At 37.0% G+C, this 19144-nt stretch overlaps 1 protein-coding gene across 1 annotated transcript; it reads right to left on the reverse strand.

The window, feature by feature from the left end:
* Nucleotides 1-10882, reverse strand: LOC147502739 (phosphatidylserine decarboxylase proenzyme 2-like). Its single transcript, XM_086607589.1, is given in 22 exon segments — nucleotides 1-508; nucleotides 1000-1050; nucleotides 1128-1214; nucleotides 2208-2300; nucleotides 2414-2488; nucleotides 3058-3109; nucleotides 3111-3151; nucleotides 3311-3457; nucleotides 5199-5246; nucleotides 5775-5875; nucleotides 6153-6264; nucleotides 6431-6515; nucleotides 6621-6776; nucleotides 6968-7059; nucleotides 7577-7660; nucleotides 8633-8683; nucleotides 8758-8850; nucleotides 10044-10112; nucleotides 10229-10288; nucleotides 10359-10383; nucleotides 10458-10537; nucleotides 10622-10882. Coding segments are annotated over 22 exon segments (1950 nt in total). The 5' UTR covers nucleotides 10820-10882; the 3' UTR covers nucleotides 1-358.
* Nucleotides 10883-19144: the final 8262 nt, after the last annotated feature.

Raw genomic sequence — 19144 nt, forward strand, 5'->3', positions numbered from 1 at the left:
TTTAATCTCGTCACAAACTCACAACTTTATACATGGTGCTGGAAGGTGTGTACATAATTAATCACATCCAATGAATAAAACACGTTCAAAGACTTGCAAGTTACAACCAACATAATTAATTTGAGATTCTTAAGTAAATAAGTATTGTGGAAGTTATAGTCAGCCTGTCATCCATCGTTAAATATTGTGGAAGTTATAGTCAGTCTGTCATCCCAACTCCTACGCTTTGCTGACCAGTGCAGTACCGCAGTGAGATGCCAGTGAAAGCAAGTTAAGATCACACGAACTAGTTCATTACCGACTTTCAGTCTTCATAATATTGAATAAAAGCTTCTAGTGCGTGAAGAAATGCAGTCTCTCACTCCCTAATTGAACAATCTTCCACTTTTGGCAGATCAATCTCCTTTTGTTTCATTCTTGAAACGCCTAACCTCATTCCAACAGAAACTAACGTCTCCAGTGATCTTGCACTGTTTGCAAGGAGATCTTCATCAAGGTCTATCGCGTCCTGCATTGTATTTCAGACAGATAAATAAGTAGATATTCAAAATAGTGCTGCACATAGATACTGCATTGTGATTTTGACTGATCAATACTGCGAAAAATCATTGATAAAAGAAATAGGCAATGAATTTTCTCTGAGACCAAATCTGTACAGAAATAGATTTATTTTGCAAAAAGCTATAGCTTGAAATAACAGTCAATAAGAATATCTTCCATGGGACTTTATTTTATTGTAGTTTTTTGGCCAGTAAAACAGTAAAACTTTATCAGAAAAAGGTGTGAAAGAGGAAATCACACCACAGCCCAACCAAAGGAACATATTACATCAAGTTACACTGCAACATAGCTCTTCCCATTAGAACATCATATCATCTAGTGATTCTAGTCTAACACCCTCCATAACAGGATCAATAAACACCTAATTCCATCATAAATTTGATATAATTTCATGCAACTTCTAAAGAGAATGAAAAAAATGAAGAGCAAAATAATTACCTTTTCAAAGACACATATTACAGTACTTCCTCCAAATGAGAAATATCCCAACTGCAAACACGAGGAAATATTGTCAAAATAAATTCCAACTGATTTAAGATAATGAAGCAATAGATTTGGAGTAGAACCTCATCTCCTTTTTGTACATAATCACCCTTTTTCTTTGTGAAGGTAATGCTGCCTACCATTGTTGCCCCAACTGCAACCAGTGCAATCTGAAAAAAAAATAAAAAGTGAAAAAATAACCTAGTAAACATCTTTTTTTTTGTTTCTGGCTGTATGGACAAGAAAGGCAGGAGAATCAATGAGAGTTCACAAGTTTGGCAGAAGTAGTTAATCATCTACTGCGCTTTCGGACACACTGCAGCCATTAAAGCATGTAAACTGATTAATATTCATGTTCTCTCTTCTAAAGAAGTTCTCTTTTGCCAATACCGCGTCTGTCAACATCAAACTTTCAGGGACAAAACTTGAATGTCTCTAATGACTGACAACTTTTTATCTTCCTTTTTGGGGGAACAAAGACAGTATGCAAACACGTTCTTTTCCTGGTCACCTGTGGGTTTGAAAAGGTTGGGGGGTTGTATATCTAACAATTTCTAAAATTTCATACCAAAAACAAAAATATATATATGAACAACTAATAATAACAAAAAGAATCACAACAGAAAAATGTCCCAATTCTTTTCATCACTTTTTTTTTTCATTATTTGACCTTTTTATGCCCATTTCCTACATACACACTACCGATTGGGAAACAGTATTGAAACATATTATCTTGAGAAAGGGAAGCGTAGAGTGGAAGGCCAAACAAAAACCAATGCAGGAATAGAAAGTTAAGCAAGAACAATATTTAAAACTAAAAGCCAGACCCAGATGATCAATCCTCAAACTAAAGTTTTTGTTGGTCTTTTATCTGTTTCATTCCAATAATTAGATATCTGTCATTTTGCTGACCCTGCTAGGTTAATTGTGTGATGATATGCATTCATCATAAAGGTTAGTGAAGCTACTTGAGACTTCTTGAACTTGGCCATAAATAGTTGATTGAACTGTGTACAGGCATTATAACTCAAAGTTGCCTATTATAACAAAAAGTCAAAAACAAATATTAGAACCATAAAAGCTGGAAGAACTTAACCCTATACGCAGCATCATAACAAAAGAAACAGAAGTCTGTAAAGTATATTGAAGTCACAACCACCAACCTTTCCAAAGTATGCAGTGGAAATAACAGCTATAACTCGCTTATTTTCAGTCAGGACATTACAGTACTTGCTATTAACAGCTATTGGATTCACCTAGTGAAAAATTAAAAAGAAAAGGTCACTAAAAAACTCTTGACCATATACTGAAAAACTCTTGAACCAAAGACCAGTTACTGTAAATTACAGAGACGACATTTTTCACTTACAGTGTATAAACATCCGGGAATACCAACATATTGTTCAATTCTTCCAGAAGTTGGAGCATGGAAACGATGGTAATCCTGAAAAACATTATTATAATATACAAACTATTAAACGTTAAATCCTCTCATGGTACTTGTACAAGAGAAAAATCTGATACAACAATACTTGAAAATGATATTGATCACTTCAATACTACGTAAAAAGTACACTGACTTTTGGTAGAAAAACCTGGTTTTCAACACGTCACACATTCATACAGGAGATAAGTTAATACCTAAGTAAAATTATATACAAGTGAACTAATCTGTCTGTGAAGGCCACAAGGTTATCGAAATTGTGTTCCTGCATCATATTCTCTTTCTGTTTAACAACTCAATACATCGGCATATCAACGATTGGGTTAGTCAATCTGCTTTTAGAATAATTTCTAACAAATCCATACACGTCATATTAGGCTATATCTACAAAGACACTGTTTATATAAAATGGAATAAGGTGAAATGAAAAATCCTCTATTTTGATCTGATAATTTATTTCCTTTTAGGAAATTATATTCAGTGTACGGATTCCGATATCGAACAATGGTTTGGAAAACATCACTTTTTGAGACAAGTGTTTGGAGGAGTTGGTTGAGTTTAACATATACCTGGGGTGCCAATCGAAAAATCACCAAAGATCCATGGACAAATGCAGGAGGATACTTCTTTACCCAAGAGACCATCAATGGAAAATTTACGACCCTGAGAGCAAAAAATAATGTTTGTAGAACTAAGAAAGAATTTCACTGCTTAAAGTTTGACAAAGATGAACACTAAGAATTTTAAATCTATTGCAAACCAATTTGAGTATAAAAAATGTGCACGTAAAATCTCTAATATTGTAAAAGAGGTAGATATCACCTTAATCCAAAATCGCAAACTATCATCAGCGGATTTAAAGGCCATTACACGGCTGTCAGCAGCACAAACAGCAATGTCATCGCGTTCCTTGAAGGCAATTGGTCTTGCGCCAGGCTTCAATTCTCTTATAAAAAATTCATTGAATGTCTGCAAAGAAGCAAAATATTCATTCTTGACTGAAACAAAGGCTACACAAGTAGTATTCACATTTACATAGATTGGATCTTGGATCAATTATAACCCATTTATGCCTACTTATTGGATGTGAGCTATCACTAAAGTAAACAGCTAAGACGCAATGTCTTTACCATTTGTCTTCTGCAAGCTACCCCTCCATCATACATGTCTTCTAATAGTAAACCTTTTATGTCACAAAATCCACCAAACATACACCCTAGGATCATATGCCTTCTCCAAATCAATGAAATCCATCAGAAGAACTTTCCTAAATATCGCTAATCTCCAATATATCATTCATCAAAGAAAGAAACAGCCTCAGTGATTGATGTTTACCACGTTTGTCATTTCTCACAATTTTATTCCATCCAGCACCCTTATAATTTCTTGTCTAAAACATTTATTTGATGCCATCAATGTTGCATAGACGCGGACGCAATGACTCGGCAATATCTAAAAAAAATAGGACACGGACGCGGAAATTAAATAATATATATGATTTTTTTTTAATAATTGAACATTTTTTAACTAATTTATATGTATCATAAATTCGCGAGTATTTAAAATAAACATCAACAAGATTAAGCAAAGTATTTAATCAAACTTTATAAGCATTTCCAAACCTAGCATCTATAACTCGTCAGCTTGTTTTGCTTATTTAATTTATTTCTAACTTTTCCTCTTAAAATAAAGCTTCGAGTACTCAAAAAAGTCAAAAGCTTGCTTTTGTATTAAAAAACAGAAAAAGGCCTAAAACAAAACAAACAAACAAACTGAAGGTACGAAACGGTGGAATGTAGATTCCAGCAAGCAATAGTGTTTCCACTTCTTTTTCAATCTTTGCAGCTCGATCTCGTAAATATCTTTTTCAAATATGTGTTTTACTCTTCCCCATTTCTCCTTCCTCTTTCTTAAATCAAATATTTTTGTAGGATGAATGAATTAAATGTGGGAGAGAGAAAATTTAATGGAAAGTTGGAAACGTTCCATTCCAACATCAGTATCTCCCATCGAATCTCTAATCATTACAACCAATAATGCATCTCTGTCTTCATCTTCTTCTCGTTCATCAGTTTCTTCAAAAAAATTGATTCGCTACTCCCGTTTCTCGCCCCGCTTCCTGACCTTGGTTGACTGCGTCCTAACCTGCGTCCATTGCAATTGACCGCGTCTTGACTCTGTTGACCACATCAGACACATGTCCGTGTCTGCGTCCGACGCGGACACAGCTCTTTGATAGGTGCATCCGTGCTTTAGAGGATGCCACACTGATTGTAATTTTATGATCTCCGTTCTTATAAATAGGTAGGATGACACAGTTTCTCCATTCACCAGACATCTTAGTGTTCAAATTACTATCAAACAAGCTTACTGATGAAAAGAGGAGATAAAGAGAAGGTAATAATATATCTAGCTATCTAGTAAATGCCAACATATCCATACATTTCCATTCATGTCAATACTCATTGGTAGAACCAAAATTGAGGTAACTTCTAGTTATTTATTAGTAGCTTTCCCACATTTATATATCAATCATTTGTTTGCGTATCTAACGAGGTAGGATGAAAAAAGTTGACACTTATCATAAAAGAGGTGTACCAATATAACCTAAGATGCTAAGAAACAGATATGCGCAATGCCTGGTTAAATGTCCATTGGATATGTGCATGCTTCAACAATATTGACTTCATATTATGAGTTATGAATTAACCTTAAAATGTTCAAGCGAGTACTTGGCTTCCGTCATATTGATTTCTCCCTGTATCAGGCAACTGTTAACTTAAATTCACACAAACTATGAAAAAGAGCAAATAAAGAAATTGTTAGCTTGATGACGACAAATTCATAACAAAGGCCATTATAGGTTAGTGGAGATAAAACTAGCCACTTTAACGTACATTTGAAATGTAGGTTAAGCCGTAGACATTAATATGGAAACAAAAGTCAATAAAGAAAATAATTATTTTTCAGTTGCACAGGTCATCAAAACTAATATATTTTGGTGCAAGTATTCATGTCAAGCACCAACATTTATACTTTCTTACATAGTTTTTAACTCAACAACTAGACATAAATAGATTACATATATTCTATTTCAAGGTCATCCAATTAGAAGATTTCAATAAGGACCCCATACATGTATTTGTTTTTCTTGAATAGGTGATCCATCTCATCATTACCAGATTATTACACGGTGTATATTATTATAAGTTACCAAAGGTTCTAAGAGCAAGTACGAGAACATTTTATAGTAAAGAAAGAAAATTCACAAAAATAATATTCTTGCCTTGAAAGATTCAATAAAGTTTGGTATATCATTAACAGATTCAACTGAATTCATCCTCTTCCCTTGCTTCTCAGAGATGCTCTGCAGGAACTCTTTTGCCCCTGCATTAAAATGGACACCAAATTAACTTATTCCAGAGGTTAGAATTTTATAAATCCACTCCATATTAAATTCACAACATTTTGAGTAGAACTTACATTTCTTTCCGTAGTGTAAAGAACATTTACAAAACCATTAAATATATATATTTTTTTATAAAACTAGTAATGAACTAAATAGTACATTATAGATTGTTCAACATGCGAAGAATACTTTCACATATTAAAGCACTTTTCTAAACTGAAGAAGTCTTTATTGATGATCAATATAAACTGTTACCCTTATCAAGGACGCAGAGGCCTACTCTTGATTGATATAAGGCTCTGATAGATAAAATAACCTTCCTATCAATTAATTCTTCCACTAGCCTCTTTGTCTTCCGGTCAAAAACCTGAAAGCATTACACACTTAATCAGAGACAGTAACTGATAAGGTCAACCAATATAATAACATATTAATCTTATTTGATGATTCTTAAAGTGGAAACAAAACAAATATAATACTTTCTCTATAAAAAATTTGCTTCCTTATCTAAACAAAGAGAGAAGAGTACATACCAAAATATTAGAAGCACTTGATCCAGACTTCAAACCAATGTCATATGATGAAAAGTGGGCCCATTCACTCAATTTGAACATCCACCTGATTGAAGGATGATATGTTCAAACTCACCATGCACGTGGAAACCATGACAAAAAAGAATTGCAAATTCAGACTATCGAAACAACTTTTATAAATCAATCTCACCCATATGAAGCTTGTTTATCTGTTAGGAATCCTCCAGTCATAATTTGATTCCCAGTTCCCTCGTCGAAACATAAAGTCATATGAATCATTTCATTTAGCTTATCAGCAACGCCAAGAGTCTCACCACAGACAGGGCAGCTACTGATTATGGATTCCCTGCAGTAAAGGGAATCAAACAATACTAATAAACTCCCAAGAATACCCAGGGAAAATCTTAGTCTTTTTGTGCCTTTGAAGTCCACATACCACAAATAAATATGTAGTAGTATTAGATTACAAAATATAGTACCAGAAAATTAAATTTTCTGTTCAAATTCATGTCTGTTACAATTAAAGCAAGATATTACTTTTCTTGTTGAATAGCAAGAAGATTTGCCAACTCATCCATGCTAACAGAACCATCCCCGTTTTTGTCGGCAGCTTTGAAGAGCTCCTCCTTCTATAAACCGAGGTAATTGAGTTGATGAGCACAAAGCAAACTAACTTATTATGAAAATGTAAAAAGTAATTTCTTACACCCAGAGATAACCACAGAAAAGAAACAGAAGTAATTTGATTTCTGTCTTAGCACTCCAGGCCCCGTAGAAATTAAAATCTCCAACACCCTTTTTCCCAACAAACTACCACCACCCAATCACCACCTTTCCCAGTTCCCACCTAACATAACCTCAAATTCACCCATCATATTATCTCATTATTCAACCATCGATCCAAATTGAGATATGCAACAAGGTTCGATTTCTTAGAGGGTTAAATGGACAGATTCGAGTGGAAAAATTTTGAGAGATAACCAAGTGTTGTTGTTTGGTAAGGAATTAGGGTCTTCAGTCTTCTTCTTTTCCATTGAATGGGAGTCCTGGTGGTAGTAGGGTGTCAGATAGAAGTCAAAATCTCCTTCCACAACCACCCATGCAAGATGAAACCAAAACCGAAAAAAAAAGAAGAAAAAATACAACCTTCTTAGCAGCCACTTCGTTGCCAAAGGCATCCATCAAGTCAGAAAATTCGGAAAACGAAAGCTGTCCATCTTGGTCATAGTCCTGTACAAGAAAGCCAAAATTCGGAATAAATAAAATATTTTCAGAACAAAAGCATATGAAGGTTCAAGAGAATTTCTACTTCAGTACGATTTCTAATAACATTAAGAAAGGGATAATTGCCTATAACAACAGAAACAACACAGCAACAACAGATCCTTATCTCAAATGGCTGACGTTTGCTGAATGAAATAAAATAAAATTCTCTTGAATTCCATCTCCTTTAACCAATCTTTCTGAAACTCTAAGAACTAGTAGAACCAAAACAGAAATGACTTCTTATTCGTCAAGAAATTGAATTCAGTACATGGAAACTATGTTACATGGACACCATATTTTAAAAATAATCCGTGTGGGATACATGTCCACGTGTCTATGTCGGGCCCAACACAGCCACATGTGATATACCTCAGTTTCTGATATCTCACCGTGTCAGACACTTTCAAATTCATGTCGGATACGGACATACGTGTCTGTGTCAATGTAACTTAGCATGGAAACTAGATTCAACAAAAAGGTTTTGCAAATTCAAGGTTTGCATTCAGAAGAAAGTGTCATGAACCATTACAAATCCTTCTCGAGCTTATTTGAGCGATCCGGCAAAGCATTTAAGAAAATTATGGGACTGTGAGTGTACACTATGTTTTGTGATGCACGGACAATTTCCATTCAAACTATTCTCTGCAGTCAACATATTCAAGTATGGGCTTCTTCAACCTTGCGCCGATGAATGCAAGAGAAATAAATTTGCTCAAAGTTTTCCAACATCTGTACTATACGTTCTATATTCTAGCATATTGATCAATGATATCTAGAGTTAGCATCATTTAATTTTTTTTCCAATCAAACATTCATTCATTTTCATAATTATTTTAAACAAAAAATCAGTAAATTAATGTTGATATCTGTCATGAGAAAAATACCTGATAGGGAACAACAAAAACAATTTACATAAAGGCAATGCAAGAACATTACCATTACAGACAAGATGCGCATCGCAAAACTTTTTTCAGTATCAACTGGGTCCTGCAATTATTTCAGTGTTACACCCACCATAGTACCAAAACTCACTGTTCGACATGAAAAAATGTTCTACATACCTCGACTGAACATGAAATGGAGATGTTTCCTACAACCAGATCAGATGATGATGGATCTAATAAGTCACGCACCTCAATTACAGAATCTGATTCCTGCAGAAATAACCAGTTGCCTTAGCAAAGGAAAAAGAACGAAAATTTAGACATACCTAAAAGCTCAAATAGCTAGATTTTAACAACATGTCAAAGGGATATTTTTTTCTTAAAGGGTAAAGCTTTGCAGAAAAAATCACATTGAAACACAATAAAAAATTAATATAACCACCTGACAGTGCAAGCAGAAAAAAAAAGTCTATTAACTTGGTAAACAAGATGCTTTGCAATAGACTGTAACACCCACTACACGTCTACGCTAGTATTCTGCATACATTAAAAGATTTCAATCCTTCAGTAACCAATGCACCTCTTTAAGCGGATTGCAAGAACAAAGTTTTTTGTAAATCTTGACGTTGTAATGGCCTGGAAAATAGATATGCAGTTCTTCACCAACCACCTCATAACATCAAATAATCATCCCAAGTCCTCACATATTGTCCTGAAGGACAAAGTTGGTTTCTAGATACTACAAAGCAAGTACGGGTGGTTCTGAAAACAAATACTGAGCAGAACATTGATACAAATTAAAATATGCATAGGAGATAACCCCTTTCTGGAGTTGAAACACTTAGCTAAGTTGGATGATAAGAAGTGATAGGTCCATTTACCAACCAGCTAAATGCGTAAATGTCTACCTCCCCCCCGCTATATAGCACTAGTTAGCTTCGAGACTAAATAAAATGTTTAGTGTGGGTAACTATTTTTTCTATGATACGGATTTTCTAGGTTTTAGGTCTGGGTAACTGGTGGAAAGAAATTAACACAAACAAATGTCTATAGGAATTCCTGTTACATGGAACACAGATGCAGAAGCACATCACTGAAAATATAAGGGGCTGCATACTACAATCTTTAACTAGTCTACCAATTTGTAGCTTGAACCTGCTAACTTGAAGTAGATGAAAAATGGAAAAACAATTATTAAATATCAAAAACTAAATAAATACGTGGAACTTATTGCATTCATATATTCCATGTTTACATTACTATTTTGCAGTACCGAATAGCTTCATCAGTAATGGATTTCAAATAGAAACATATATATCTGACTTTTTCAGTTACTGATAAGAATCTTTGCCCAAATGTAAAATGATGATTCAAGTAAAACTCAAATCATAGGCAATCTACAGAATTTTTTTATTATTTATCCGATACACACACATAGACGTATATCTAGAGGGGGGGCATACCCGGGAGAGAGCTTCAAATAAATCAATCTCACAATATCCAATCAGATTGTTCTTGGACACTCTATTGGTCTGCATATACGAGTCGAAAGCTTATGAGGAGTATGACAACAAATTCATACCATAACCAGTCAAAACAGATGTAGTTTCCAATTGCAATACAAACCAAAACAAATAGTGAAACACACCTCAAACACAGATAGCCTTGCAATATGGGGGCCATTTCTTTCCAAGAGAAGTTTCTTCTCCTAGAAAATAAATAAAAAACATTAAATAATTGAATGAAATTTGGTAATAAAATGGTTGTGAGTGGCTTACTGATTTCCAACATGGCTTGTCAGTTCTGCATCATATAAAAAATAAAACACATTAGTAGTAAAACATTATTGAAGAGTTAACATTAGCTATTAACTTAACTGGTCAGATGTTGCAGTACGAAAAGTTCGTTCACCCAATGAAATGCATGCAAGCCATCTATCCTTAAACTTCATCTCTGCCTACAAAACCAAACAAACAAACTAAAATAAATAAAAACATTCTACTCCCTGGAGCAGCTGATCATCTAAAGAAGAAAACTTTACTTTGATAATTTGAACAAGAGCAATCCCAGTAAAATCGTCAGCAGTCACATGTTTTAGCTGACTACTCGAACTACCGTTACTACTGCTACATCGATTTCTGTGACGATGCAACCTACGACGAAAGCGTTGACGTTTGGAGCCTTCTTTCGGGTCGTCTGATGCTTCTTCGAGACCCGCTTTCGAATTAGCAACACCCATTTCTCTCTCCTCGATTCGGATTCCACTACTCCTTTTTTTCTTGTTTTGGAACTATTGCTTTTTGACTAAACGGACTTACGCATAGTTTTAAATAATAAAAAGTTAAAACAGTATTTTTATTCATTAATATATTGTATGGCCCACGCAATGTAATATTCAGACAAAATAAATATATATTATAAAAATGACGAAATTACTTTAGTGACCATCTTGTCTTCTTCTCCATTTCGACCCAATTTATTCTTTAGGCATATAAAAGAAGTTGAAAAGTTTAGGACTAAATTGAATTGTTCTTTCTAATGGTTAGCAACAATTCATATTGTATTGAAGGTTTTATTTTGGTTTTCAAATTTCAGCCAAATTGACAAGTGAAGTTGGTAGGAAGAGTTCCCACTTATTTGGATCTGAATTTTAAAAAATGGGTACTATTTGGCTGGTGGTAGAAGAAGAGGGCAAAATAGGTAGATTTCTAATTGATAACAGTGTCCAGTTTTGCATTATTTTTTGTTTGTTAGTTGTACACGTGGCATGCACTGATAAGGGGGCAGAAACAAATTAAGCATTACAAAAATTACAAAAATTGCAGCAAAAATAGATTATTGTATGAAGTACCATTCAACTATTTGGATATGAACAATAATTGTTTATACATCAACATAAAATATAAACACTCATTGTTGATAGCAAAAAGACATAAATATTTTCACTTAAAAATTGGTTTTCAGGATTGTCCTCGAGAGTGATTTAAAAAAAAATATGTTGGTTCTAAGAGTGATTTTGACATTTTTTTTCCCCCCGCACCCACGGCTTCCATCCCAATTCCGTTAGCATTCCAAAATTATTCCTAAAAAATAGTAGTTATTATATTTTGTTTTTTTATTATTTATACTTGAAAAATAATTGTTGTTAAATACCCGCTATATCTTTTTAGTTTAGGAGTATTTTTGGTATTAGGTGAACTACCAACAAAACTGGAATGAAAGTCAGACATCGCAGGAGAAATCGTGATGTTTACAAATGTGGGGGGTTTAGACAAAGGGATGGGTTATAGGGACATATTTTATCTTGACGCGTAAACAAACTCAAAATCATTAGGACATTTATAAGTTTTGGATTAGGTTAATTTTTTGTAAATATGATATCCTAACTATTCTAAACATTATCACAAATAATCAAAAAATTCAAAACATGCCAGATGTAGTTAACAATTTACAAAATTTTAGCTAATTGTAGACCATTCATTTTTACCGTTTTTGATACTATATTTGGCAAATTTAGAATTTTTTGATTTTTATTAGTTGTGACAATATTTATAATAGTTATGAACAGGGAGTGACTCTTAAAGACAAAAATGCCGAAAAAATAACTCTCAAGGACACCTTTTTATTTTTGTAACTCTCAAGGATCGGGTAGATGAAAGTTCAAGTATACCCTTGACGCGAAATAAAAAACGGATCGGGTAGATGAAATGTCAAGTATACCGATTAAAATAATTAACGGCCCCGCAAAAACGACACGGTGTATTTAGTATAAACATTAAATGTTCATAGTCTTTGGGTATGAACATTCGATGTTCATAGTGAACATTCAGTGTTCATAGTTCTTTGGGTATAAACACTTAATGTTCATAGATCAATATATTGTATAAGCAGGTATATTCACCTATTTGGATATGAACAATCATTGCTCATACACCAGTAGAAGGTATGAACACTCATTGTTAATAGTAAAATGACAGAAATGGTAAAATTGGAAAATATTTATTTTAAATCCGGGTCATTTGTCCTTGAGGGTTATTTTCACGAAAGAGTATAACTGGCATTTAAAAAAAGAAAAATGGCAGGGCCAACTTATTTTGTCCTTGAGAGTTACAAAATTTGGAATTGTGGGTTCGTGAGTTCTTAATTCTTGGGAATTTGTCTTTGAGTTCTTTCACAAAAAACCGTGTCCTCGAGACTTCATTTTCTCAAAAATTAGGTGTTAGACCCAATTTCTTGAGTTAGGAAATCATATCTACAAAAAATTAGTCTAATCCAAAACTTATAAATGTCTTAACGATTTTGAATTTGTTTACGTGTCAAGATAAAATATGTTGCTAAAACCCTTCTCTTAGAAAAACGGACAAATTACCCATAATAAATTATAAGTGTACTCCAAATTTCAAAAAGGTTCAATTGTTCAAAGGTCCTGATGGCGATAGATTGCAAACTTTTAAAAAGTGGACGGGTATAAAATGCGGATGGAATGTTCACACGATATATCGGAATCTTGTAATATTTTCTTTAGTGGGCCCGGTCTGTCGGGACAAAAATGAACGAGAACCACAAACAGAGGTTATTGTTCTCTTGTTGACAAGAGGACAATATCTACACTAAATCTTATTATCTGTTCTTGTTGATTGGAAGTCAATGCACTTATTTGCTTGGAACCCGGGATGAATTTTCTTGTTAGGAGTTTAGGACTAGTGCTTTGAATATGTCCTGTGGGAAAAGGAGTGCTCAACCGTCAAATTGATTTCAATATCCACAATTAAAAAAGTAGAACATAAAACAAAAGTAAAACTAACTTGGAGATCAATAAAAGAGAACACGTCCATTGTCTTTGTCAACAAACTGTCTTCCTCTTCCATTAACAGACGAAGTTTACCTGATCAACTATTTGACACTGTCTTCCCATACACTACGGCACATGAGGAATATATAATAAAAGCACAAGTCCTTGATATCTAGAGTTAGCATTCAGTATTAGTAGCTTGAGATGTTACAGGACAGATAATGGTAGGTTGAGTTTCGGTCTGTTGGAGGAAGGAGAATGAGCAAAAGAGTCTTAAACTCTAGATAGATTAAAATTCGGACGGATAGATCAACTGGATATTTGATGAAGTGTTTATCCAACAAATAAGGCTATATTTTCCATGCCAATCGTCACCATTCCGGTAGAACGAACCCAAGTCACTTTTTTGTATTTGCAGACACCACCACCACCACTTCATAATTTATTATAAACCATCTCAGAAAACTTTTTGAATGGTGAATCCAACCACTTCATATTTATTACGTGCATTAATTGGGATAAAACTAAACACATAATAGAGAGCCTGAAGTTGAATCTAATGCTAGCCTAAACTTGGGGATCCTGAAATGTTATTCTTGGTTAACCATTATAAGGCAGTCACAGATAATCCCACTCCCCTGCAGGCTCTTTAGAGTACCAAGTATTATACATTAGAGAATGTTGGGTGTAATGATGAGGCAGTGAAGCCTCTTCCAGCACTGCCCCAACATCGCAGTTCCTTTCAAATTGTTGGTTCTTGTAATGGGCTGCTTTGTTTAACGGATTTCGATAAGCCTAGTGAAATCCACATATGGAATCCGTTTATTGGAGAAATCTTGCAGCTACCGACTTCTGATAAGCTTAGAAGAAGTACTTTGATTGCTTTTGGTCAGAATCCTATTCTTAATGAGTACAAGGTTTTGGGAATCAGACAGGTATACCCTGATGGCGTCGTCGGCTATTATAGTGATGATGATGAGTTTGAACTAGAAATTGAGGTGCACACACTGGGTTCCAGTTCATGAAGAAGACTGGGAAATGTTCCATTCATCTCTGGAACGCATGTTAGCGTAGATTTCTTTTTCTTAGATGGAGCTCTTCACAGCTTTACAATGTAAGTGGAATATTGTATCCGAATGTGAACTAAATAAACATTTACTCATAGAAGATGATCGATTGACAAAATCTATAAGCTTGGGCGGGTGCGTTCTCCATCTATGAAATCAGGGTTTTTTAGGTTGACCTCGTTTGTACTTCACTACTTTTGTCAGGTTTCATGTCAGAAGGACCATATTTTGTGGTACAATAAGTTTTGTTTCATCTATGCGTGGATGCATCCCACCCTTTGATATGTCATCTTCGAAAAACTATTGGACATAGGAGGCAATTTTTACTGGGTCCTTAGGTAAGCAAACCTTAGAAAGAGAGAGCTCAAGTGTTTAGGGCGGGCACTTGGAAATCATATCGTTTGGGGCAGTTACTGTTGGGGATTACACCAATACCAATCGGTTCCCCCACTACACAGATAACTTGTATGAACACAATTCAACTCCGGACAAAATCTAAATATCAACTACAACCTATCTTAACATTACGCCCAACTCATAAACAACTATTAACAACGGATAATAATGTAAAAGCGAAAAAAAGCAAACCCACAACAAGATTTTAGTGGTTGCCAATGATGATGCCTACTTCCACAAGAGCCAGTTCTTAATAAAGTGGGAAGGAAGATTCTGATCTCTCCTTTCTGATCTCTCACCTTTCTTAGATCACTCTTATCTCTTTTACATGGTTGTATATATCGTAAAGGTTCTCTCTTTGTTTTGATGCGGATTCCAATCCAACGACTTGTTTGGTTCATTGGTTTAGGTTTTCCAAAACCTTGATTTTTGGTTTTATCTCCAAAACCAAATTTCGCGAATCATGTAGCAAGGCCCACAAAAATATATGGCGAAGGCGCTCCGCTTTGGCGAGCGAATCGCATTGAAGTCTCGGAAATTTGGCGCTTCACTTGAAGCTGGTCGCTTCTATGTTCTTGGAGCTTTCGGCTGGCGCCTCATCTTCCCGGCGGCCTCGACTCTCGATTTGAATTTGCCTGTTTTCATCCGGCTCCGGTTTCTCTCCTCATGTGAGGGATAACTCGACAATCTCCCCCCTCGAGCGCGGTGAGGGGCTTCCTCCATGCAATTTCCAAATCAGCGGGGAGGAGTGTCTTCGCCATTCCGCAATAGCACAACAAACATCAAACTTACCTTTTCGGTAAGACTTTGGTCATCATATCCGACCCGTTCTTGTCGGTATGGATCTTCTCGATACCACAAATGCTTGTCTTCGAGTACTTCTAATCCAATCGATGATAGCGCGGCGTGTATGTGCTTGGATCTAGAATGAAAACTTCGGATTCTTGCTTTCGAAGTGGATGAAATTTCACGTATCACATAGAACTACAAGTTTTTTACGCTTTAGCCCTAGTTCGTCGAAGAACCTCTTCATCCATAGCAACTCTTTGCAACACTTTCGATTGGGTGCAATATACTTTCGGCTACTACGTAGTGGAGAGGGCAACTGCTTTTGCAACTTGGATTGCCAGAAACCGCTCCCCCCAAAAGTAACGGATAGCAGGAGGTGGACTTCATCGAAGTCAACATCACCGCCATGTCTGCATCGATTGTAGGCCTTCAAGTAAGGGCTTACTTCCACCAAAGCACAAACATGATTTGGAAGTGCCTTTGAGATATCTCAATATCCACTTAACACCTTCCCAATCTTTCTTGCCCGGTTTGAAATCGCTTACCACCACCAACGGCGAAAGCAATGTCCGGTCTAGTACACACCATGGCATACATCAAAGCGCCCCTGCGGATGCATAAGGAATCTTTTTCATCGACTCTGCTCATGCTCACCCTTAGGACACATCTCTTTCTTCATGCCGGAATGCGGCCACCAAGCGACAAGCCGGACCGGCCCGGCTTGATCCATGTTGAATCTCTTCAACACCTTCTCAATGTAGCTTTCTTGAGAAGCCACAACTTTCCACTCTCTTTCATCGCGGTGATCCGTGATCCCAAGTATCGCTTTGCTTGACCCAAATCCTTCATCTCAAAGGACTTACTCAAGTCTTTCTTCGGCTTGGATATCTTGTTGATGTTTGGGCCAACTATCAACATATCATCCACATCTGGCCAATAAGACAATGAAATCTCCATCGGAAATCTCGAACAAATGCACAATGATGGGGCGGACTTCTTGTATCCTTGCTTCACCATAAAGGAATCAAACTTTATGTACCATTTGTCTCGGTGCTTGTTTCAACCCATACAAGCTCTTTTATCACTTTGCATACTAGGTGCTCCTTGCCTTTGACCTCAAACCCCTACGGGCCGGTCCATGTAGACATCTTCTTCCAAAGGTCTCCATGAAGAAAAGTCGTCTTAACATCTAGGCTGCTTTCAACCTCTAGGTTCATACTTGCGGCCATACCCAATACCACCCGGATAGAAGTCATCTTCACTTGGAGAGAAAATCTCATCAAAGTCGATTCCTTTCCTTTGACCGAATCCCTTCACAACAAAGGCGAGCTTTGTGCCTTGGGTGAGGATTGTTCTCCCATGCTTGACTTTGTATATCCACTTATTTTGAGAACTTTTTCTCCCGTGGGTTTCTCAACTAACTTCGTAAGTGTGATTCTTATGCAAAGAATCCATCTCGTCATGCATGGCCTTGACCATTTTTCTTTAATGCGTACGCTTGAGTGCCTCTTGATAGTACATAGGTTCTCCACCATCCGATAGGTAATGCGTGCATTATGTGGTGGATACTGGTTGAAGCTATTCTCCCCTGTCGGACCTCCTTGCCCCATCTGGCGGTGCCTCGGGGAGGATACACTACTCGCTTGCTCGGTGGTGGTTCATGCATCTCATGCATCTTCTATACCCAATAGGTTCTATCCCATCATGGGCAATAGGATTCTCATCATGAGCTTCAAACTCATGGTTCTCGCATTCTCAATGCCTTCGACGCGTTCCACGGTAGGAACTTCTTGTTCGAATCAACAAGATCATTGGTGAAAGCCTTGTAGCTTCTCACCTCCTCAAAATCTGCTATGGTTTGGTCTTCTAAGAACACAACATCTCGACTTGGATTACCTTCTTGTTAATCGGATCATAGAGTTTGTAACCAAACTTTTCATCTCCATAACCGGAAAAATGCACTGCTTGGCTTTGTCATCAAGCTTGGATCTCTCATCGCCCGGAATATGCACAAATGCCACGCACCCAAATACCCCAAGTATCCATAATCAACATCTCGACGACCATACTCTGCGGATAATCACTATTCCGGAGGCTTTCTTTGGTGACGGAGGTTGATCACATGCATGTACCATGCAGACGCATTGCTTCTACCCGGTAAGCCACAGGTAGCTTAGAGTGAGATAGCATGCATCTTATCCTCTCTCTACAATGGTGCGGTTCATTCTCTCTCGCTATTCCATTCATTTGCGGTGTCTTGGGAAGCGGTGCGCTCATGGCGAATCCCATGACTCGGCAATACTCTTCAAATGGCCCAATGTACTCACCCCCATTATCGGCGAATAATACACTTCAACAACTTCCGGTCTCTCTTTCCACCATCTTTGTGGAATTTCAAAAACGCCAAGTACTTCATCCTTGGTCTTCGGACTATAGGCCCATATCTTTCTTGGCGATCATCAATGAATGTCAAAAGTCACGGCTCCACGGTGGGACTTCACTCTCATAGGACCACATAAGTGCGTATTGCACTAGTTCAGGGCGGTGTCCTTTCGTGAAGCGGGAATCTTTGGAAAGACACCTGTGTTGCTTTCTACCAAACAATGAGTACATGTACTTAAATGTGTACCTTTAATGTGCGGCATGGCCTTTTGCTTAGCAAGAACTTTCATCCCTTTTATGCCCATGTGACCACGGTCTCTTGTGCCACGATTCGGATGAAGCTTCTTCTTACGCGCGTTAAACGGCTTACGCTTTACACAAACTAGCGTGTTTTGTAAAGAGAGCAGTTTTTCTTTCCTCGGCTGCTCTGATGGAACCTGCTGCTTTCGGTTTCCATACCCCGTTACCAAAGCGAGTTTACAAAGCCATCATCATCTAATTTCCCGGCCGAAATTAGGCTTAACCGTATGTCCGGGGGACATGTCTTACATCCTTGAGTGTCAAGGTGTAGCCGACATTGGTTTGTACATGAACATCTCCGATGCCTATAATCTTCGAGGCCATCGTTTTACCCATCCTCACTTCACCATATTCACCTGGTTGTAGGTAGTGAAGAATCCCTGCGGCGGTGTGGCGTGATAGGATGCTCGTATCTATCACCCGCTCGTATCGACATGAGGTACTTTCAGGCGGACACACCACATCGACACTGATTCCTGGGTCATCGACTAGTGCGGTAGTATCTCTGCTGTGTTTCCGTTCCTCGCACCATGTCTTCATGTACGCGGTTATTCTTCTCATCCCTCTTGATTGTTCCGCGCTCATATATCGAAGTGGCCTTTGGTGGCACAATAGTAACATTGCCTGCGCGCTTTGGGAGTTCTAGCTTCACCCCCTAGATTTATACGTCATCACCTCTAGAGCGAGATGGTTTTCGCCCGACCTCTCCCCGTTTCTGCGTGAAAGGACCTCGAGTTAGAAGAGCTGCTTCTTGCACTCCTTCTAGTCTCCTCATTCAACAAAGGCGTGGTAGCCATCTCCATGGTAACAATTCCATCCTTGGTCGCTCCATGTAGAA

Source organism: Coptis chinensis, chromosome 4, assembly GCF_015680905.1.
Source record: "Coptis chinensis isolate HL-2020 chromosome 4, ASM1568090v1, whole genome shotgun sequence".
In the NCBI taxonomy this organism is placed as follows: Eukaryota; Viridiplantae; Streptophyta; class Magnoliopsida; order Ranunculales; family Ranunculaceae; genus Coptis; species Coptis chinensis.